This window comes from Zosterops lateralis (genome assembly GCF_965231275.1).
Source record: "Zosterops lateralis genome assembly, chromosome: 2".
NCBI lineage: Eukaryota > Metazoa > Chordata > Aves > Passeriformes > Zosteropidae > Zosterops > Zosterops lateralis.
This window is the reverse complement of record NC_139763.1, coordinates 74,391,679-74,416,030: the sequence shown is the minus strand read 5'-3', so window position 1 is coordinate 74,416,030 and position 24,352 is coordinate 74,391,679. Positions and strand designations below refer to the sequence as shown.

The 24,352-nt window shown below is 35.7% G+C and overlaps 1 protein-coding gene across 1 annotated transcript in view; it reads left to right on the top strand.

Moving 5' to 3' along the window:
- DDX10 (DEAD-box helicase 10) overlaps positions 1-24,352 on the top strand; it is a 156,705-nt gene that overhangs the window by 19,907 nt on the left and 112,446 nt on the right. The window contains exons 10-12 of the mRNA XM_083854830.1: positions 6,454-6,555; positions 13,194-13,281; positions 18,687-18,775. Coding sequence (XP_083710956.1) covers positions 6,454-6,555; positions 13,194-13,281; positions 18,687-18,775 — 279 coding nt within the window. The remainder of the gene's footprint in view (positions 1-6,453; positions 6,556-13,193; positions 13,282-18,686; positions 18,776-24,352) is intronic.

The following is a 24,352-nucleotide window of genomic DNA, read 5'->3' as shown; positions in this document are numbered from 1 at the left end:
GTCTGTGTTGCTTTTTGTGTTTCGCTCACCAGTTTTTCCATGTGATGAAATTGTCTTGTTCTTGATTCTTTATGGAAACCAAAATTATGTGCAAAGATTTAAAGAACATTATTTTTGCTAAATCAAGTGGTCCAAATTATTTCTGCTCTGCAAAGTGTATGAATGGTGGGTAGTGAATAAATGATTGCCTTACATAGTGAATAACTTGGCCTCACTTCAGTGGAAGTAATTATTCAGTATTTTTGTATTTATAGTTTTGCAAGTATGTATCATATACAAAGGGTCCATTAGAAGAAGAGTGAAAATACATAACTAGAGCGTATCATCATGCACATGCAAAAACAAGCACATTTTTTGGGATTAGTTTTAATGCTATTCTGAATGCCTAACTTAATGACCTTAATGTTTCGAGGAGAGCAGTCTCTTGCTTGCTTCTGGTAAATCTCTAGCAGATTTGATCTGGGTGAAAAAGAGGCAGCTGAGCAGTTGATCTGGCTTCCCTGGTCTCTGATTGCCTTTCTCTGAAAGGATTTACTCTGGAGACTTTCTGCAACACTTAAGTATCTGAAGGTGACTTGTTGGCTTGGAATGCAACACCTTTGAGAATAGGCTATGATTTAAGCTCACAAATTTTGCAGTGATGCCTTACTTCCTTCTGTGTCTTTTGACAGGTGAGATGACAGCGTATGTTGATGCTATCCATTCTGGCCCAGTTAGGCTTAGATCTTTAATCAAGTCAACCTGGTAAAATCCCATTCAAGTTACAGATTAAAAAAAAAACCCACAAAATACTTTTTTTTTTGAGTATGGTGATAAATGTATGACATCCAAAGTATATAAAAAAATTATATTTATGGTTCCTGCATGTTCATGTGTGGGAAATGCCTTCAAAAACATTATCACTTCCTGTATATTGCATTTTCTGTAATGGAAATATTCCAATTCAGGAAACTATTATGCAAGTATCTTTATATCTGCAACCCTCCTCCCCCAAATTTTATGATTATCTCATCGTCTCAGTTTTCTCCTTGGCCAGTTTTTAAATAGATTATTTTTTTCTTGCCAAACAAAGCAGAAATACTGCCTTTAACTCTGGAAATTTGGCATCAGCTTATGTCTTCTGAAATACAAATGTTAGGGAAACATGTTGTAATACATCTGTTTGAGACAACCTGTATAGCCTTTCCTATAAGGTCTGCATATCCATGCATCTTATCCTTACAGTTAACTTTCTGTAACTTTTTTCCTACTGGATATTTGCTTTTACAGCGGAATACTGGTGCCCGATGACCATCATGAGATGGTTCCCATTCCTATTTTATTCTGTTATGACCACAACTCATATGTCACTGACAATTAAAATAGAGTCCATTTGACTGAATCATGTGTTACAATGGTCATGGCAAGGAGGTAGAAGTACTCTGAATGTAGTTAGAACAAGCTTAATTCTAGCTGTGTGGCCAGGTGGAATTGATTAACAACCACAGTATGCTTTCATTTATTGCCTTTGTGATAATGGTAATGTTGTTTGCTTTAATAGTATTGCCTAGGGGTATATGCAGTTGTTGACTGGATCTGATCAAGGATGGATTAAAATAGGTTAAAATTAGGCTACAATTGAGTGTCTATTTGGCCTGCATGGAAACCATGTTTTCCTCATCCTTTCTTCACTGGACTATTGCCATTCTGTTTGTTCATGTGTGATACCAGCTGTTGGCTCAGGGTGATTTTTAGCAGAAGTTAAAGATAGATTCTGTCATAGTGCATAAACTATCCTCTTAATTTTAGTGTTTTTATTTTTTTTTTTATTATTATTTAATCAAGTGAAGCTATTTGGCAACACTTCATGTTTCTTTGCTAAGGAAATAGTGTTCTGAACATTTTTAAACCATTCTTCTCTATTTGTAATTAACTACTACCATATCGTCCTAAGTAATTTATCCCACTTTGGTTTTGTCTGCTTTTGGCACTTGCTCTTGATTGTAGGCATCTTTCTTTTTCTTATCTGCAGTCACTGTAAATATGACCCTTTGCTTTATAGCACTAATGATGATTTTCACAGCTTCCTGCTTGTAAGTCATGATTGAGTTGCAGAGAAGTTGTTTGCCTTTTTCAAAAATATTGAAGTCAGTAGACTCTAGAAAGTAAGACACATATGAGCTAGAAGACTTTCCCCTGAAGACTTCCTGCAAGTAAGATGCAATTTTCCATGGACTTGGAATAAATCGTATCTTGTACCCTTAAAGACTGTTAAGATCACAGTGCAAAGATGAGTTCCTTCTCTGGTTTCTTGATCACCTTGAGGAGATGACAGGATATCATCAATTACTACACAGTCCAAGAAAGTTTGATTACTTTCAGGTTTTTAATTCACTTTTCTTCAGCAGAGTCAAAGTACATACTTACTGAATAATAACTCACCAAAGTTAGCATTTTGGGACAGATGTTAGGTTTTGGTGATGATGGACAACTTGAAGGCTGCAGTCAGCAAGAATAAGGAGAACTTCTAATATTGTCTCATCTGCATAAGTAGTCCTCCTGCTGAAGAATTACAGTAACCAAGGTTGTTTCTTCACTGCTTTGTCATCTGTAAAAGTTTAAAGGTTTTATTTGTGTGCTAAAAATAATTACAGAGATGTTCCTTCATTTGCTTTGGTGGAGAACTTTATTCCTGTAGGATAATATGGGATCTTTATTCCTGTAGGATAATAAAGGATGTTCTTTTCTCCTATGTTTTAGGCATTATAAATGGAAACAAATTTTGTGCAGATCTAACTCTTCTTGTTACTGTTTATGCCAGGTTTTAGTAGCTTGTCCTTTCCTATATTTGCCAGTATGGAAGCTTTTAGTATGAAATATGCAGAGGGAACACTTTGGAAAACTTAAATTTTCCACTGAAGCCTCTTTTCTTGAGATTGTCTTTAACACTATATTTTTCTGATTAGCACACGAGGTTGGTTTCTGGTTGGTGTTTTTTGTTTTTTGGGATTTTTGAGAAATAGGATAATACTCTGCCCAACTAAACCTCCTTTTTTATAGGCTGTGTTTTGCTTTCTTTAAGTAAACGTCCACTGAACAGATACAAACCTGCCTAAATGGTATTTAAGATCATTTGGTTTTTAGCTTTATCAGGCTGTGGTGTTTTCATTTTTGTATTTACCTCTGAAGAACAGTGTTGTTATTAAACTGTTTGTTCTAATTAATTAAGTCATGATTATGGTATAAGAGGGGTTCCTTTATTGTATAAAAGACTGTTCCTCCTTAACTTCAATTCTTTTAAACTACTGGCATTTAAAAGATAATATTTCCAAAACATGTAAGGAAAAGGATTGCACTGCATCAATAGTTACCAGATATCTTTCAGTCCTTTAGAATTTCTGAAGGCATAGCTCTGAGAAATATTTCTTATGTCATTTTTTTTTCTTAATAGGTGGCAAAAGATGAGAAAGTATTAAATACTTGAAAACCTCTCTTTTCTTTATATTTTCATATGACTGTTTTTTTTATTTAGTACTACTTTGTCTACGTAAAGGCTTTTCAAGACTTAATGTAAACATTGAAATAGTTGATGTCCGTAGATACCATATATAATGTTTGGCTTTTTTTGTGAATTACTTATGGATTGTGCCTTTAGGATTTGTACTTTTTGAAGCAGTTACTGACTCAGCATACAATGAGTTTAGCACTAATAACACAAAATCAACTTTTAAGGGTAAGAGTGAAGTTTATCTGACCCTGGATCCTGTTTATAAATGGCCTCGTGGATACTGCTGGAAAGCTATAAAAACAAAACAAGCATAGAATGATTTTTCCTGTTCTGTATCATTGCAGATTTTGGTTTTGTGGCTTGTAGAGAGGATATCTGCACTCTCTGGCCTTTGATGAGTATTTCTTCAGTAATTTCTATGACACTGGCCTTTGACAGTGTTTTGCACACTGAATAAAAGAGATATGATAAAGAAACAATTTAATAATGCCAAGTCAGGCCCTCTGAGATAAGAAATAGCACAAGCAACAAAACTACACAAATCCATGCCTTTGGCTAACTTTAAGGAATCTGGAAACACCATTTGTATGGGTTTATATATCAATCAAGACTTTTCTTGACAAATGACAAAGATTGTTAAGAAATTTAACAGACATTTTTTGCAGATACCAGATCATTCATGTAGTACTTGTTGGAGTCCTTTCCTTTCATGTCACCTGCTTTGGAGAGAAAAGCAGAACTGCATTATTCTGTACTCTAAATTGGTGAGACTGGTATTGCCAGCAATATTCTCTCTGTCTTCCTGTCTGGTACATAAAAGAGAATATTTTCATCCTTCTTTCCAACAGTGCTCTGAGTGCTCAGGTGCTTTTGATGAATAATTGGCTGTCTTGGTAGTATGATCATTAATTTTTACAATAAACTGCAAAGTCCTCTAAGGTTCAGTGGCTTTCCAGGATTTCATTGCTTGTTCAGAGTAGTGGCAGTGTCCGACAGGCACCCACCTTGTGGATATATCATTTGTAATTTGGTTGGGTTGAAATATAGAACTTTTGTAAGAGGTGCACTTGGTCTATGTAAGCAAGTTATTCCCAACCTTAATTATTGTAGAAAGGATGCAAACATTCATGGGATGTTTGGTCAGCAGTGCTTGGTAAAGATAATAAATTGCCTTAAGCCAAACATACGTACAAGCTGATATTTTTGTATTAAGAACATTTTAGGTCTACTAATGAAATGGATTTAAATCAGGCTAGTTTTTGTACAGTACCGAAGTACTCTTATCAATCCATGCATAATCAGTAAATTTGCATGATGTTTGCATGCAACAGATTCTTCTTTTGTATCGATTTTATTTCCATGTAAAATTTCAAAATCTAGAATGTAAAGTTTAAAATTCCATGATGAAAACATTTACTAGACATTTGTAGATTACCTTTAGAAGTTGGTATCCAAACCCATCATATATAGCATTGGGAAAAAAAAAAAATTCCAGGCATCCAAAAGCATTTTGTTGTGATCTTTCAAATTCATCAAATGAGAGCAGAAAGCTGTAATAAAAGCTGTCAGACTGTTTTAACTGCAGATTTTGTTGCTACTTGCATTGCTTACTGTGCTGTGACAGATAGTGTTTATAGTTTTCAAACAATTCTGCAGTACTGTTTTTGCCAAGTGATAACTGTTTATCCTTGGAGAAATGTGGGCTCCCTGTATTCCACTAGAAATTATTTTTGTCAGTTAATGGTATGATTCTTGTTTGGTGTGCTTGAGAGCATCCTTCTGTGCTCCCTGGCCTCCCTAAAGAAGGGAGTTTAAAGCTGCTCTACAGAGCAACTTCCCAGTCTTGTTTTGCTTTGTCCTACACATTGCTCTCATTAGTTGATTCTGAGTTGAATTCTGTCCAATTTTGGCATATTTCTGAAATTCAGTTGGAATTTTATTTTCTTTGTAATGAAGGACTGTGCAGTATTTTCCTATCAATCTGTACTTTAAGAAGTATTTGTAAATATAGACAGGGAAACAGTGTATATACTACAATAGGTACAGACTTGGTGCATGCAAGTTCATCAGCACCCACCAGTAGAACTCAAACCCATTGTGTTGTTTGTTTACTAATGCTATTGAGTTTTTCCTACTTTTTCCTTCCTGAAACAAAAAGGTGCCAAAAGCAGGAACTGATATTTTCTTGCACAAAAAGGAAATGATCAAGAAGATGCTTTAAGCATAAATTAGCTGATTTTTAATGTCTTTGCTAACCATGTATCTTGAGTAATTACCAGCTCATCTGCATTTGACACAGCCTGTTAAGTGCTCTGAAGAGTGAATGCTAGATACCTTCTTGTGGGATAAGTCTGATTGTGTCTTTTCTTTTGCACCTGGAAGCTGCTTCTGTAAATGAAAGAGCTCCTGTTTTTATGCTTTTCTTTCAGTGATGTCTCTGTCACCTGTTAGCCTTTACTGAACATGTAAGAAGGAGTTGTTACTTGAGACCAAGGCACTTACCCTTTCGTAACCTTTCCTGTTTTTGGCTTCCAGGATTTGCAAAGAGAATCAGTTTTTTGTCTTCCAGGATATGCAAAGGGAATCAGAACCAGTGTTCAGCCTTGCCTAATGGCAAAGGTTGAATGCAAGTAGCTGGATTTCCTAGTACTGTCATCAAAATACGCTTTGATCAAGCGCTTTCAATCAAGGAAAGAGAAGATTCACTGATCTGAGTCCTCATCTTAGCCCCAGATGTTTAGAACTCTAGGCATGGTTTTAAAATCAGCTCAGATAGGGATATTGGCAAGTCACTTAACTGCTTTGCCTCTTCTTTTCCCTTTGTTATGTGAGAGGTTTTGTTCTTTGAACTTCTTTTAAGGAATCAAATGTAATTTCTCATTGGCTATTGAAAAACATCAGCAGAAACTTTAATTTTTTCATGTTTGTTTGAAGTTTGTTTTTTTTTTTTTCCTCCTTCTGATCAGGTACAAAGAAGGTGGTGAAGCATTGTTAGTATTGCTTCCTTCAGAAGAAAAAGGCATGGTGGAACAGCTGGCACAAAGGAAAGTACCTATCAGTGAAATCAAGTAAGTGGCTAATGGTCTGTCTGTTATTCAGCCTTCTTTCTGCGAGAGTAATGTGTGATGAGTCTGTGACAATCTTGATAAAGTGCTTTAATTGCCTGGAGCTGGACAAATCAGAAAAATGAATTAGTTTTGGTAGTGTTGTAGAAGGAAAAGACCTTGAGAGGTTACCTATTTTATTGCTGTTCCCAAAGGCAGGATGCTGCACAAATCATTCTTATCATACGCCAATTAATATATTTGCAATTTCCCAAAGAGACTCATCCCTACTCAACAGTTACTACCATTAACATTTTTTTCTTCAAGTGTCTGATAAGACTTGTAAGTAATTTAAATGGAATATTTCTTTTGTCTTGTGCCAAGAATATATGGAAAGTGATGTATTCTCTCACTCTCTGCAGCTACTTTTTATGTAATTGAGCATGATAATGCTCTCTTTCTCTTTTGCAGATTAAACAATTACAATTTCTTTAATCTGTCCCTGTATGTTTTTATTGCTGTTATCATTTTTGTTTCTCTTATCTATTTTTTTTTCTTTAGTTCTGTACTATTTCTCGAATTTGTCATGACCTTTCTGAATCAGTTAGTTGAAGGACAGGAAGTAAAAGATGGTCATTTTACATACTAAAAAGAGGGTTCCAAGGGAAACCTGTAAGGAGCTATGCTATCTGTACAAATAGAATTGACTTTGAAAGAGTTGCAGAATGTAACAATGCCAGGTAAAAATAAAAAAGCATGCTTCCATTTTCTGTGAAACGCAGAGTAATGGATTATGTAGGAAACACAAAAATCCTAACTGTAAAAAATATAAAGGAAAATAAAAAGGAGTACTGCTGAAAGAATTGATGGTAGTTTCTTATTTTGCAGCAATAGGTAGGAAGGAGTTTATTGTTTTTTGAGCCTGTCAGTCTGATATTGAATTAAAAGAGAGAAGAGAATGTGGAGGAAATACGGAAGAGGAATTGAAAACAAGCCAGAAAATGTGATATGAGCCTGACTCCATTTTTAACACTTAGAAAGTTCAGGCCACACCATGCCAAAAATTGTACAGCAGACATGAAAGAAATCAGAGAAGGATGACAAGCTAGAAAATGTAAGTTTCTGTTTGAGTGGGTATGAGCAAAGCTAGGACCGTTTTATTTTGAAAAGCTGTGGCTTGCATGTGAAGATACGGATATCTAAGCAAAGAGAATTAACTATACGGAATTTCTCTGTAGAACAATGGTTTTTGAGAAGAAATCAACTTGGGATGAAACTTTAGGTGGTTATTTACACTTCATTGCTTAGTCTTCAGGTTTGCTCAAAATTTACAGGTTGACATTTCTTCAGAGAATAGAAATAATGCATGTAGCACTTCATGGATTTAAGGTTTCGTTTTATTTTTTTAAAGTATTTTTGTTGTATAGGATATGCTGTTTCAAAGGCTCTCCTGAACTGTACTTGTAATTGCTATTTCTGTGTAACAAATTGAGTACAGAGCAGGTGGTGAAATAAATCCACCTTTTCTGGTTAAACACGTGTATCAAATCCACACAGGATGTGCCTGAACTTCAAACATAAACAATTTTTGCTAAAACAGTGAAATAAGTACTAGCATGCAGTCCAACAAGTACTTAATAACAAACCCAAACAAAACCTCACCAACTGAATGTGGATAATATCAGTAAAGAAACTGAAGTCTGATATTTTCTTTTCTCTTAAGCATCACAGTACTTTACTGCAGTGGTTTAAATTTACTGCAGATCCTTTTAAATTCTCTCTTAATAAACTTCATTTTTCCTTCTTAAAATAGTAGTTATTCAAGTAATTTATCTTACTTTTATATTCAGTAAATAAATGTCTGATCTCATGCACATTATAAATATTTCCCCTTTGTCAGCTAAGCTTTTAATGTGGTAAGTAATGGTGTTAATTTTTTGAACAGCGTATCAAAGGAAGTGGTAAAAAACCTCTTTAGGCTGTATTTATCCATATAAATAGAAATCTGTTTTTGTACAGGGATATTAGTCCAATTGTAATAGGGCAAATATTTCACCACCAATAAATGCATATTATATTTATAAACCAAGTTAGGTGAGTCTCTGGAGAGACATTCATGGCTGCATCTCTTAACATATTGTTGTTAATCTGACATTACTTTAATGGAAAGCTCTGGTGTTTTTTGTTGCTGTTTTCTTTGGGTTTTTTTTTAACAATAATCCAAAAATTAATTTTTGTAGCAAGCCACTAGGACATATGTATTATAAATACATTTAAGTAATATTCTTAATTGGAATCATTATTAGAAAAGTCAAGAGTTTTGATTGATAACATATTTTAACTTCCTGCCCCAAGATCTACTTTTTCACTCTTCAAAACAAACTTTAATAGAATTTATAACATCATAATGAAGGGGAATGATTTCACTTAGAATTATCTGCCTAAGTGTGTTAAGATTTAAAAGATGTAGCATTGTCCTTGTAAGAGGCTAACTAAAATCCTTAAAATGTTCTTCTTGTGGATTGCAAACCAATTTGATTCTAGAAGTTTTTCACTACAAATTTTCTCATGCTGTTTGCTTCTAGCCAGTTTCTCAATTAATACAACCCCAGTGTGTTTTGTCAGTTTATAAATTGTTTAAGAAGTTGCATGAACTTGGATCATGTTCCAGGTCTTTTGGTGAAGTCTTCTGTTGTTTGTGCTTATTCACCTAATTATAGATTTTTAAGAATTCTAACTTGGGAATTAGAGGATAATGAGCATTGCTCACTGCCAACAGAGTTTAACTCTTGAAGTTTCTGAAACTCACTCTGAAAACTTTTGGTAAAAAGCTTGTTTCTAAAACATTGTTGTCTATTCAAATGTTTATTTTGCTGTTCTTATTAACTTGTTGTCTGGTATAGTGGTCATAAGAACTGTTAATTTTCTTATTTTATAGTTTGTGATTTGTAAACTATTTTCTATGTTCCTTTATTTCACATAGACAGACCTTTTAAAACAGATCCATAATTTTAAAGTAGAGAAAGGAAGAAATTTTCTATTTTCCTTGATACCTGTTTGAAAGACTAGGGTTTAGGCTCTTTCCTTAATTTTCAATTTTAGATCAAAGCTGCCTGTAAAGGTTTTCAGTAGACTAGTTCCTTCTAGTCTGCACAAGCTGCCAATTTACAGGTAATACTTTTAACAGTACATAACTTCTTCATTGTTCAAACAGAGCAAGAAAAGGTGCAAAATATGCAGTAGTAAATATGATATCTTAGAGCATTCAAATACGGCAAAAAGGTACTCTGAAAGTATTAAGTGGTATGTAAATATTTTAAAGAAGTGTGTAATCTCCAAGTTTTCCATGCAAGCTGTAAACTTAAATTATTTTTGATAGTATTTTGAGGTTAGATTGTTGCATCCAACTTTGTTGTGTAAAAAGGTAAGAGCTGCTTCCTCAGGGGTTACTGTAACAGATTTTGTGTCTAGAAAATTTTACCAAAAGAAGTGCAAGTATATAGATATTCATGATGTAATATCACTTTCTTTAATGTTATCGCAAAAAAAATGTTGTTTTTTGAACAAAAGAGCGATAACAACAACAAACCACCTTTTTTTTCCTTCTTTTTTCTTTCTCACAGTGGGTAATACTTGGATGTGTGTTCCACATGTTGGTAGTATTAATATAGCGGATCTGTTAAAACTCACTGCCTCCAGTTGCCATAGTTACTGTAAGACAATACATTGGTGTCACTAATCAGTGTGCTTATACACCTGTGTGTGATCTGCTGGGGTGAGCCTTCTGTAGGTGCCAGCCCTTCCCCATCCCTTCAGCCTTCAGGTTGTCTAGTGTAGCCACCTTCCAGACTGAGAGCACAGGGCAAAACCTGCTGCTCCTGCTTGGAGGCTGGGTGTAGAATGGAAACTGTTTTGCTACATCAGGGCAACAGGGTCTTTTAGGTGGTTGTTGATCTTTCTTGCTTAAATTCTGTTTTGGAGAAGAGTGGGGAAAAGAGAACGTCTAGTTAAAACAGTGCTTATATCCTAGTATTAAAACCAGGGAAAATAGGAGGAAATCAAACTTTGTATCAACCAGGAAATTTGGAGATTGCTGTCTGATCAGTTCATATTTACATCATGGCACAGTCAAGTGTGGCCATATATGCAACTGGTAGGCAAAACTGTAGCTTCAGAAAGTTGTACTGCTCCTTAAAGGTAAGATATGTGATCACAGAGTAAGAAATAACCAGCCTGCTTAAAATGGCAGACAATGTTATAAAATCCCCTTCTGGTCTTTGCATGGTTGGTTTTAGCTCACTGGTTCTTAGCCATTTAGGCAAGCTTATAAATTATGGTAATTCATTTCAGTGTTCTCCTAATAGTCACATGTATACAATTTATTGTAAAGAGTTTTATTTGTTCAGAAAGAAATAGCATACTCATTAAAGCCAAAATCCAATTTAACAGTGGCCAGCTTTCTCATTTTTTTGAATCTCAGCATGAGAGGAAGATGATAGTGGGTGACTGTCAGGATACAGTGTTGGAGAAGAGAGAATTCAGTACTGCTTCTGTTTTTTTGATAGTCAGTGCTGCACATTTGCTCATTCATTAACAAACACATAAGCTCAAAATGTGCCTGGGGTACCATGTTCTTAGCTGACATTGCTTAGATTTATACCACATTATATAGCCATGCTTTAAAATGTGAAGTATCTTGTGGGTTTTTGCCTTTTTCAAACTCTTTTCTTGCAAATTTCAAGTTACTCAAAATTTATATGCAGTCTACAAATTGTTGCTGTGTTTTGTCTAGAATTGTTGTCCGTTAGGCTTGGAGCCTCAATAACATATAGTCTCTTATAAATAATGAATCATATTCCTCCAATAATCAGGTAATAGAAAATAATGAGTTATAGCTTGTCCAGGTGCAAACTGGAACTTCATAAGCATTTTGAGTTTGAAGTGGCAGCCAGGAGTAGTTGGCAGTCTCAGATACTGTTTGAGTAGTGCTCCAAGGCCATTTTTGCATAACTTAAAGATTTCACAAAGGCTATGCTTCCCTCTGTTATGAGAATGTACAACTGCCAGATGTTTTCCTGACACCAAGTACGACATCTGCTGTTTCTTTCCCATTCTTAAAACCTGCTAATGCTGCTATGGAGGATAATCAAACTGATGAATCATATTTTGCTTCTGACTAAGCTATGTTAGCTGTATTTGCTTATTTTCTTCGGTCCTTACAGACTGCTTTTTTTGGTATCAAGAAAAAGTTAATTGTTTAACTTCCTTTTTGCCTCTTTTGAATATGAGCACCATATTTACATGCTATGTTTGATAGGATTCTTTTTCCTTCATCTCAGATGAATTCTTATGATTAGATACAACTGTGACTCCAAGTGCTTTTACTTTCTCCAGTTGCTATGGAGCAAATTTCTTCTGACCCAGCTGATTTATTGGAGTACTTGGTCTCCCATGATTTGTGATTCTGGTGTGAGCTTGCACTCTGCTGTAGCTGTTGTTAGCTGACTGATTGCAGCTGCCACTTTGAGTGAGAATGAGGAAAAAAGGCACTGGCTAATTTAAGGGCTTTGAGGTCATCTTCTAATAGCTTTCCCATAACTTAGCAGCAATCGAACACTTTTCGGGGCTGTCTTACTACTGGTGTTCATATTAATTTTTTTTATAACTCATGCTGTCCCTTCCTTACTTTTTGCATCATTATATTTCAAAGGTTTGTTGGTCAGTTTGTTCCTCACTCAATTTTTCATGCTTCTTTTTTTCTATCTTATGCCTTTACATTTTTAGAGCCAATTATGTGCTGTCTAGAAACTGGAACTGATGTTTTTTGGTCTTTGACTAAAACTTTAGCTAATAGTGCTGACTGTATCTGAACAGAGTGAAGAAATTGAAATTGTAAGGGAATGAATATTTGAATATTTGTTATTTGTTTTCATATTTAGTAAGAATAACCTCCCACAAAGTATGCTAGGTTGTATGATACACTGGGGTGGCAGTAGCAGCTCAAAAGTAGATGAGATCTGAGCAAATAAACCTGCAATAATGTAGGTATCACTGGAATAAGTCAAAAATTCACAGTCTGGGAGAGGATCTTTATATCTTTTAGTAGGTTCAATGGCAATTTCTATAGTGCAGTCAATATTCTTTATTTACTTGAGAAGCTCTTAAATCTGTTTAATCTCAATGTCCTTTATTATTGCTCACCTGGCTATTCTTTCTATGAAGTACTTAAATTTCAGTATTCCTGGCACAATGAATCCTGTTTAAGCTTTTAAAAATGCTGACAATTTCCTTATGAAGACTTTTATTTCAGTATAAAGTAGTACTATTATTCATTATGCTGTTTTTGTATTTTTGCAATATTTTTATAAAATCTAAAAGTTCTTTTCTGCTGATTTCTGCTTTGCTTTGGAAGAAGTTTCACCACCTTCCGTGAAAACTGTCTGAATAAAACAGCTGCTATATGTCTTTTCTGCATTATTTTTGTGAGGAGGATAATCTTTACCCTTAAAACGTTTTCATTTTGTGCTATTTCAGTGGTAATAGCTCTGTGCATATTAAAGCAATGCAATAGATGTGGAGATGCTCCTGAGAACCTAATAAGTGCTTATTTTGGCATGTTCTAATAATTAAAGCTGTTTGTTTGTTTGTTTGTTTTAAATTAGAATTAATCCTGAGAAACTTACAGACATCCAAAAGAGGATGCAATCGTTCTTAGCTCAAGATCAGGAGTTGAAAGAGAAAGCTCAAAGGGTAAGTAAGTCATCTGCTACACTGTAATTCTTGGGGCATGTTAGTTGAATAGAACTAAAAAATACCTTCATATTTGTTACCTGGCCTTCAAATACCTGGCCAGCTCAGACATGCCCTGGAAGCAGTCTTTGGAGCTGAAGAACCACCAGAGATAGTTGAGCACTTGGAGAATCTCCTGTATTGGGAGAGAAACATAAGTAAGAGAGAACAAGAGACTTCTGAGTGATGCCCAGTGACAGGAGAGGAGGCAACAGGCAAACGTCTGTACAAAAAGGTCCATTTAAACCCAGATAAAACCTTTCTTGTGAGAGTGGTTGAACTCTAGAACAGCAAGGCTGTGCAGTCTCTAAATGCTGGTTATTGAAAACTGGATTTCTTCCTGAGCAGCTTGCCCTAGCTGACCTTGGTTTGAGGAGGTGCTTGGACCAGGTGGTCTCTGAAGTTTCTCTTCGACTTCAACTAATCTGAGTTTCTTGGAAAGCTGATACAGAAAATTTCAAAATAAGGCTACTAATAAAAAAAGTTACTTAAAAATAGCAGATCGCATTACTTGATTTGAAAAATTAGAAATGTGAAACCATGTAGGCCTCAACATGCCCACCTTGATCAATATTGTCATACATCTTTTGAATAAATGTGACATTTCGTCCTTTCTCAAGGTAAAATCCAATGCATTGAATAAAGCATTTTAAATTTTGTTTAGATTTAACTTCAAATAGCTAAGTAGGTTCTTGGATGAGAATGAGCTTGGTTGTAAAAGATACTTTCCGTGAAAAGTAGCCTGTGAAACATTTCTGGAAACTGCACTGCCTCTTGCCATCACTAAATGTGTTTGCTGACCTTTTGCTGGTTTTATAATGTTATTAGGCCATGAACTCTTTGGAATAGAGCTTACCACTTGTTTTATTGAGGCACTGCAGCATGTTGGTTTTCTGAGGCTGGTTGGTTTGTTGGGGTTTTGTTTTGGTTTTGTTTTTGAACTGTGTATATCATTAGCCTGTGGATTCTGTAGTTGTTTTAAGTCTCTTCAAAACTATACAAAATCAAAAGTTCAAATTGAGATGCAGGGAAACACAGTTGGAAGGATAATAGGCAAATCTTTCATGTAATTTTTTTCTTACATACGTAGGTCAAATCAAAAGAGTACAACCAAAGTCTACATGGTGAGAAATCCAGAAATACCAAAGCCTGAGAAATATATGATTGCAGAGATTCTGTATTAGTGTTAATAAATTTTTATTTGTGTGAGCTAGTGTGGACACTTGAAGGTATACTGGTAAACCTTAGTGATTGGGTAAAATGGAAAGAGGATTGTGAAAGCTTAGAGAAACCAAGAGTTTTAAACTTGCTGTTGAACTGGGATGTAAAATGAGTCAAGTTGAAATATTTAAAACTCTTGAGATTCATCTCACCTGGCTATAGATGTCCTCTGTGAGTTAGTCTGCCTGAACTTTCATTTATAGCTGATGAGGTGGAATAAGCACTTCTACAATGCCTCCTGGCACAGGTACCTTAAAACCCCTTTGGGAGGGATGGATGGTGGTTTCTTTGTGCTGCAGAGGTAGGCTATGTGATGTGACCTATCTTGGAGGCCTGCAGAATGGACACTTAGTGAGTCAGTGGAATGCTGTTCTTATTTTCCTACACAAGGAGATTTAAATCAAAGTGCCTGAGGAGCTCAGTGGGAGCTTTGTGAATAAAATGTCTAAGGCAATGTTCCAAGGGAATGCTTTTAAAAACTATTTTTGGCATTTAGGTATTCCAGGTTTTTGTAGTGCATAAAGCATTACATGAAGTAGCGTGGAATGTCAGTGTAAGCTTCATCCTGGCTCTGCACAAACCAGAGGCACTGGTGATGTGTCACATTCACCTCCAGCTGCCACAGGAAGTTGCAGTTACACCAATTTATGTCAGAAGTGACAGAGCAGCTGGCTGGGGGAGGATGAGAGTTAGAGGAATCCAGCATCATCTTACTTGGAATGAAAACACCAACAAACCTCTGTTTCTGCCTTTGGCTTTTTGAGATCTTTTAAAATGCAGAGAAGGATCAATCTGAATTGAGCAGAGGAAAATAATGATAAAGTTTCAAAATAGCCCAAGAGTAAAATCAAACTTGGGCTGTCTGTCAGTATTGCAGATACAAACATAAATTAGCTTTGAAAAATTTTAATTGCCATGTAATTACCCTTTAAGGCCATTTTGTTGCAGTTTTTAATTTAAGGATAACAGAAAAGTGTCATTCTTGCAGGCAAGCTGTAAATACATTCAGTTTTTGAAAAACTTGTTTTATCATAGTAGTGTCCCTCCTTAATAAGGTTTAACTATCAATGTTCAGACATACTATGCAAATGTGCAGTCTTACATCAATGTTATGTGAAGTCAATGTGAATAAAACAATAAAATTAATGCAAATGAAATCCTGACCTTGGATCCTTATCTGAAATACTGGATTTCTCAGAGGCATGGGTGTTACGTTGTCTAGCCTGTCTGTTGCAAGCTGCCAAGTTCTTGACATTTATAGTATAAGAAAGAAATTCCCAACTTGAGTGGATGAGATAGCAGTGAAACAGCACAGCTATGCACAGAAGTTCAGATAGCATGGTAGTTTACCATCATGTGTTGAGGGCATGAGGCCTAAGTTACTGTATCCTCTAAGCTTGTTGATTTACTTGAAGGTGCTTTTACTTTGTTTGAAAATAGAAAGTTCTTGATTACTAATTGCTTCAACAAACTTCATGGTTCATTTGGTAGGACATGGCTCCTCTGCTATTGCTTGGAAAGACAGTTTGAATCAGATTTGGGCTCCTTTGAAACCTTTGCAGTTCTCATGGACTGATGCTGCCTTTTGGCATTTCTTGTAATTTTAATATTTAATATGTCAGTTCAGCCAGTTCTGGAAAACATTTAAAAAAAAGAATCTGTTTTTCTTGCTAGTTCAAATGTCGCTGTGGCACCAAAGTGATGTCTGTCCATTAAATTCATCATCACACCCAGAGGGATGTGCAGGGTGTTACAGCCTGAGATTCCAGCCACACCCTGTTACTTTTGCATTACTGTCAGAACAGCACATCAGTCGAATTGTGTGCATTTCGATACTTAAAACAGTTATCCAGGAAATAGATCAATAAATCAAAATTTAGAGGTAGTAAATGCATAGAGCATGGTACTTTCTGCTTATGTATTTCCAGTACTTGTACAATAATCTCCAGTGCTTTTGGAGACCTGTAGCTACTATTGTAATAGAACTGTAATATGCAAATGATGCCCAACCATAACATTTTCCATAGAAGATAATGCATATAATATTTTTGAAATGTTCAGTTACTTAAAACCTTGAAAATGATACCAAACAGCAGATATGGCAGGGAACAACAGCAGTTGTAAAATAGCAGGGAAAAAGTTCAGACTGACTTAAATTTGTTTTCCCTTGACTCCCATGTGCATGTGCAGGCTGAGAAAGTTGCAGAATAACTGAGAAAAATCCAACTGAGATGACAGAGTTTTTGACAGAGGTTGAAGTGAACATACTGAAATCAAATTCAAAAATGAAATAAATAGCTTGGTTTCTCTTCTTGTAAAGTAGAACAACTCTTCTATGTATTTGTTTGGTTGTTCATTCTTAGTTATTGTAAGGCTTGATTGATGCAATAGGTGTGTTTTTGCTGCCCATTTTAGTTTGTTAATTTCTAGATCATATGTACCAAATATATGCTACTAAGGCAAGTGGATGGCTTTATCAGTTATTCAACAGACATAATGAGATTTCAACCCTGTAGCAAGTAGTGATTCATGTAGATATTCAGATCAGCAAAACTTAGATTCACAGGAAGGATACTTCTTTTGTAACCTACTTTTGTTTCATCTGTCACTGCAGAGAAAAAAGAGGCTTTCATTGATTTTTGTCACTTGCTAGACAACAACAGATTAATGAGATCTGTCAAATTTGAAGCCTTTTCCTAAACTTTCTAATTACCTTGGTAAAATGATTAATAATTCACTGTGAGCAAAGAAGTGTTTTATTCTACATCTCAATCTTGGTAGCAGCTGAATGGATTGAGCTCACACTTTCCACAGCTAAAGTTAATTGAAGGACATAATCAGGAAGAAAATGTTACCCAAAATCCCTCAGAATTAGGAAAAACAAGCAAACAAAAATTTACTTTTATAGTGAAGTGATGGGCAGCTTGCAGAGTATGTCTGTTAGCTCTACGTACCTTACAATCAATAGTTTTTATTTTTGTTTACTCAGGAGAAAAGAATGAGTTTATAATATTGCTCATTACTGTCTTATCTTTCATTTCACCTTTGGAAGTGTTTTTTCTCTTATAAGCATTTAAAGAATCCCCATAAGACATCAATGCTCCTGACTGTTGGGTGTTTGCTCCTCTATCTGAGGTTAACAAGAAATAGATTTAAAAAAAAAAAAATTCCACATGAATTATTAATACACTACTTTTCTCCAATAGATGCCTGTACATAACAGAACAAGGGTGTGATGCTTGAATATAACTCTGTGAGCGTAACTTGCTGTTGTTATTCGTATTCGATGGTTTAAGCCTCATGGTAGGAGTTCTGGCATGTGTTAGAAATGAGGTTATGAGCAGCAGAAATCCAAGGATCTTTTCTGATACTTGAAATATTCCAGTATTTATGGTGCTGCTGCTAGGTAGAACTAGACTATGTAAAGGAAGCATGAGAAGAATAAGAATCTTTCCTTTGGGAAGGACAGCAGGAAAACACAATACAAGATTAAGTTATTCTCTCATGCAGTGCTTCCAGTTGTTTTGGAGAAAGTCTGTGATTAATTGATACTTCAACCTTGGACTGGTCTTAGTCGATGTTGTATAGTGAATTTGTCTTGGCCAGCTGAGTTGCATTCATTGGCTGTGTGCACGTGATGACCTGATGGCAAATGCAAGGTAATATAAATCATTTTAGAGCACAGTGAAAAGCAGCTATATTGAGTTGAATAACTTCCTGCTCATGGCTAAAATTAAGTAACAAAGTCTGTTCTAAGTTGCACATAATTTAGATATCAGACTCGCATAACAACATTCAGAAAAGCTAGGAGAAAAAAAATCAAATTGAATCAATGATGTTTTCTTCTGATTAATCTGTCATATTTTCTTTCTAGGAAAATATAACATGACATACTGTTGGGAAATTCAGTCAATTCAGCCAATGTGAATGAAATTAAATATTTGAGTACTTGAAGCTGCATCGCTTCTGTAGTAGCAATAAATTTTGTCTGATGAGTATTTTAAAAGGCATTTCAGTCTGAAATCGATGTTAGACCACTTAATAGTGAAATTCTATTTTGTGTCTAGAGCAACAATATAATGATTGTTTCTTGTGTTGGTAATTGAATGGTGGTTTTTTGTTGAATACTTTTATTTTTCTTTCAGTGTTTTGTATCCTACTTGCGTTCAGTTTACTTAATGAAGAACAAGGAAGTATTTGATGTTTTCAAATTGCCCCTAGCAGAATATGCCCTGTAAGTATGGTCAACTTAAAATATGAAAGCTGTATAGTGAGAAGTTTTGCAGTCTTTAAATAGCTGTTTTGATTATGTTAACACACAGAATTAGACTTGTGGTTTTCTAGTGTATTTAGTTTCATATTCATGCTGAGCTTTTGCATATTTTCAAGAGCATTTTAAATGGAAATTATATGTAAAAGCAGTATATTGCTGTACAGAGGAACAACTTGGAGCAGAAGGTACATTTGCTATATACAATAGAAGACATAACTTCTGAAGTAAAGGAATAGAAAATATAATGTTTAGTGTTTTTCCTTCCCCCAGATTTCCCTTCAGCCTCCTAGCTAAATACCAACTTGTAAAGTGTACTATTTAAAAAGAAATTGGACTATCTAAAGATGATATATTGCAGTCTCATTTTGAGTGTGATTCAGACATTTCTCCATTGCCATCAGTTACTTTTCAGAAGATTTGGTAAAGATGAAGCATCTGCACTAGACTGAATAGCATCTATTTTGCTATGTCTATTTTTGTACATATATGTGAATCATTCTATATTTTGTATGGGAGGGAAATTAATTTTGACAGGTTGAATTTACAGATGACAGCCCCCTGCAATTGTTTTAAGATGTGAAGTTTTTGAAGTCTCGTGGGACATAGGGTAATTGTAAGGAGCAGGAAGGTGTTCAAAGGTTCAAAGCAAATTAGCTTGATATGTGGGGAATTTCATACAGAGAAGGCTAACTTGCCAGCAAACGGCATAATGAACTAAAATGTGACAAATTACTAGACTGGAACACCTGATCTTTCTGTCCCATGCTGCCATTAACATGATTATGTTTTTTAAGCCTATTATAAAAAATGCTTTTTAACTTCATGGTCTGAGACATTTTGAAAAAGGAGAACTAGCAAAAGCTGAAAAAATTTTGCTGCATGCAATGCCTGCCCCTTCTCTTGTGTGGTTTGTCAGCATCTTTAAAATCTGTTATAGGTCTTACTGTGCTATGAATGTAAGGAATAGTGGCAGAAGATTAGGGCTAAGAGGGATAAGCACACAAATTCTACCAGTGTAAGAAACAGACTAGCAGATGGTGGTAATGCTGAATTTTCAGAATCTCAGTGCCTCTTTCTGGATTTCAGTGTGGTGTGCCATCTAGTATCTGTAGATGGAGTAGTCTACAGTTCCGTTCTTCTCAAATCTGTGTGCCAAGATTTGGACCTTCCTCAAAATTCCAAGTCCCAGCTTTGGAAAGCTACTAATGTCATTACTGTAGTAAAATGCAAGAAACCAGTCAGTTGTTTGGAAAGAGTAGGAGGGGTTCAGTCAAGGCTGTGAAATATGTGTCAGTATAATCAAAAAGTCAGGAGATAATAAATCTGGGAGATAATCTGGAGATTCTGTTCTAGTTTGTTGGTGCTCTTCTTCCCCGCTCTCTAGACTGCTAGTCTACCTGTATGCACCCTGCAGTTCCCTAGCTTTCAGTTCAGTGCACAGTCACTGATACGTGGATCAGTCATCTTCATTTATATTATAGTCCCTCAAGGTCTGGTATGTTTGAATTTTGCATCCGAAAGCAACCTTGGTTTCTCTTCTGCGCACAAACTTAAGGCAGAACCTGAAATGAGAATCCTTTCTTCCCTTTACCTTCTGTGTGCATTTTCTGAAAAGTATTTCAACCTTTCCATGGAGATTTACTGCTGGCTTGATAGATGTTACTCCACTAAAAATCCTGCAAAGAAAACAGGCTGCTTAATGCCCCTGTCAGGTTTGCATTCAGGCTATTGCCCACATTCTCTGTTGCTCTCCTGCTTGGCGTGTCTGTTCACTGAGATTCTCTTAAGCTCTGTTGATTGAGTCTGCAGAAAAGCAAGTCTTTTCCATTTTATATGTTATATAAGATTGTATCTATCTATATATAAACCAAAATATATAAAAAATGTGTGCATACACACACACACATATATGTATTCGAGCAATTGATCACCTTTAAGCTATGGTGCATTACTATTCTCTCCAGTATTCTCTCATTAATTAATTTCTGTCAAGAATAATTTGCTGGAGGAAAACTTGTGTAGGCCTTGTGTTAATGTAGGCAGCCCTTAAGTCTGATGAAGGAGAAGCTCAATGCTTGCATTAAAAAGAGAAATTTGTCTTTCGATTGCAAAGGACAGCTTTGAAAACATAAGAAAATGTAAACAAACAACAGGGTGAAAAGGAATAATTACTTAGTCTGGTCTCCTGGAGAGGAGGCAGTGTTTTGAAGTATTTTCTTTCTCAGGCACTTTATGTTGCTAACTGCTAACATACACACACACACACACAAACACACACACACACATATATATACACACACACACACACACACACACACACACACACACTGTTCTCTAGGGGCACATCTTAACAGGTGAATATGCTAGATGGACAGGTTAGTCACAGTTCTAAGGGGCTGCCAGGGAAGGTAATTTACTTTGTGATTGTCATCATGTCTTTCAGGAGAAATGCAGCATATTTTCCTGTTTCTTCCTGTATTGGTACATAGAGAATAAATAAAAGAAGTTGAAGCCAAATTATTGGGAAAATGTCAGATACACACTCCTTAGTATCCAGATAGTTTTGCAAGCATCGCTTGCAGGCCAGTGCTAAAAAGCAGTAGGTAGCTGCAGGTGCTGTCAGGACTGAAATGGGTGATAGTAGAACACATGATCCATCTGACTGTCCTTTTCCCAGCAAAGGAAAGCACCCACTGCACTCTCATCCCCACCCTTGGCCTGACCTTTACTACATGGTCAGGGTGGAAGGTTTCATTTGTTACCTTGCTCAGGGCTGTCTGTCTCATCCTCAGGCAGTGCCCATTGCAGGCTTTGCACATCTTGTCATTCCTTTGTTGGTTCTTGGCCCTCCTTCTGGCTGTCCTTTATAAATTTTCTAGATGCTGACCTCTTAACTAAAAAGATGGCTCCTAATTACTTTTCCCCTGTTGTTTCCAGTCTTCATGCATCTGTAACCAGACTTAGTGTTTCTCATGCTGTTACCTGGTTAATGTTAGCCTTGTCTGTTATTGTTTATAGAAACTCCAGCATTCCCTCCAGTCATTTGCAGAGTTTGGGTGTTCCTCACTGAGCTCCCCCTCAGCCACCTGAGATCCAGCTGTGCCTTTCTGAGCTTCTGTAACTACTTCTGTAAACTTTTGCCATACAGCTTTCTGAAGAAGCTGCAGTCTCCTCTTTCAAAGTCCAGGGTCATTATTCTCTTAGTCATCATCCTCATTTCTTCTAGGATCTTGAGCTATCTTTTCTCATTCTGCAGCCAAGCTGGCTGTTGACCTTCACTCACCTTAGAAGTGAATGTACTTGCATATGCATGAGTAGCAATTCCAGTAGAGTTCCTATCAGAGTTGGCTAAGCCAGCTAACTTGGAGAAACGGTTTTTAGTGCACTCTAAAAAACCTTGTTGCTTGGGCTCTGCTGTGTTGCCCTCTGAGCAGGTGTCAGGGTGGCTCAGGTGCCAAGGAGCAGCACCAGGGTTTGGAACTGCAATATGGAGGTTCCTTTTCCTTTTGTAAGGAAGACTGTATCTTGGTCTTCTGAATTATTAGATTGCCACCATGACATCCTCTTTGTTCTCCTTCACTTTGGTTCTGACCTATGAAGTCTTGAATAGCTTGGCCCTCCTTATTCTTAATAGAGTGCCAGGCATTTGAACTCCTTAATGGAGAGGAATAAAGCTGGCTGGTAAGGTAAATAGCACAGAAAATGCAATTTCTCTATTGATTTGGTTATTAATCAGACCACCTGGAAATCCTATTAGTTCAGACTTGAAGCTTTTCAGTTGATGTGATTTCTCCTGTTTTCAAACGGTTGCTCATCCTGTCTTCTGGAAACATTTTAAATGTTTAATGTGGGTATATCATATATTGCTAGCAAGTAATACATATTTCTTCTCTTGAAATAGCTTCTGGGAGTATTTAACCTTTTTCAACCTATTTTAAATCTTTGTCTGAACCTGTTCTACAGTAAAAGTAATCTCTGTGCTGTGTTTTTATGTGTTCAAATAATTCTGAAGTAGTTCACTAATGGAATATGTCTATATTTAGTAAATGTACTAAGTTACTATCAGACTGAATCAGTAACTTGTGTAAAATTGTTGTGCTGCAGTTCAGGAGACGTGATCTCAGATTCTTTACATCTGGCTTATGTTTTAAAAAGGACTAGTAATCTTCTAGGAGCAAATTAGGAGCATTTGTCACACTTAAAAATGTAAAGATTTTATGGGTCTTACATTTGTTTTTTGCAAGGATAGATTTTGCTTTTAATATCTAAGATTTGGTCTAAAGAGTTGGGATATGTCCAGTTTTTCTCTCATCCCAGTAGAGGCAAAGTAAAGTTATCATGTTAATATAAACACACTCCAGATCTTTGTTTAAGCACAATTAACAAACCTTAGAAGAGGCAGTATTTTAAGTCTGTTACATCATTAATTTAAATTAATTTTAAAATGTTAATTAATATTTGGTCTTCATTATTCACTAGAACCAAAAGTGATATTCTCCTTAAAGCCATACAGTGTTATTTCTTTGCAGTTTTACTCTTTAAATTTATTCCTGAAAGTCCTTGTGAACTTGCTACTAAATTAACAAAGGTACTTGAGCCTTATAGATCATTTGTTTAGTTACCTCTATGCATTCCTTAATCAGTGTTAGAGAATGCTGATATCTGGCCACCTCCATTTCAGTTGAGGAATAGAACTGTCAGCTGTACTTTGATTTATAGCAGCAGCCTTGGTTTCAGTATTGCCTTTAGAAGCTGATTTCAAATGTCTTCGTAGAAGAGCTTGCTCTTAAAAAATCATTAAATTTCACACCAAAATATGAAACAGGATTTTTTGGTTTCTCAGCTGAGTTGTTGTTGCCATTTAAAGGCTTCCACAGTCTGAGGACTGCATTGTGGTGTTAGTGTGTTTTTAGTGTTGTCTGTTAGGATTTATGAAATCTCACTAAATAACTTGCCTGCTTTTTGTCTGTCTTTATGAGAAAACCTTGCACATTTCTTATTCCAGATGAGTGTGTGAAATGGTAGCGCTAAAGTAAAAAAAAAAAAAGCTGCTACTTTAGTCATAGTAGCATTGTAGTCTGAGTGGCATCTTATGAATTACTGAGAATAAATAATGCCCTTATTCAAAAAAATTTTTGAATAATTAAGAAATAGTTTCTAAAGAAACAGTCAAATCTTAAAATATGGGGAAGCTCTTAGCAGTGGTAGAATGTCCTGATTGTTTGTCCCAGATTTTTCTCCATTTGGAATATACTATGAAAAAGAGGCAGTAATGAGCCAAAAGACTGACATTTCTTTGAGAAGTTATGCAATTAGAAGTATTGGGGGATTGTTTCATACACTTACTCTAAGCTTGTCTACTATTGTTGACTTACTAAATAAATTTGACCTTCTTTCTTCTTTCTGCCTGAGGTCTGTGTTCTTTTGGAAGTAATTTGAATTCTGATAGCACTCGTCTTTTTTGGTGGGCTTGCGAAGCAGTGTAAAAAAATTTCTCAAGACTAACTGACAATTAATTTTATTCAATTATTAAAGTAA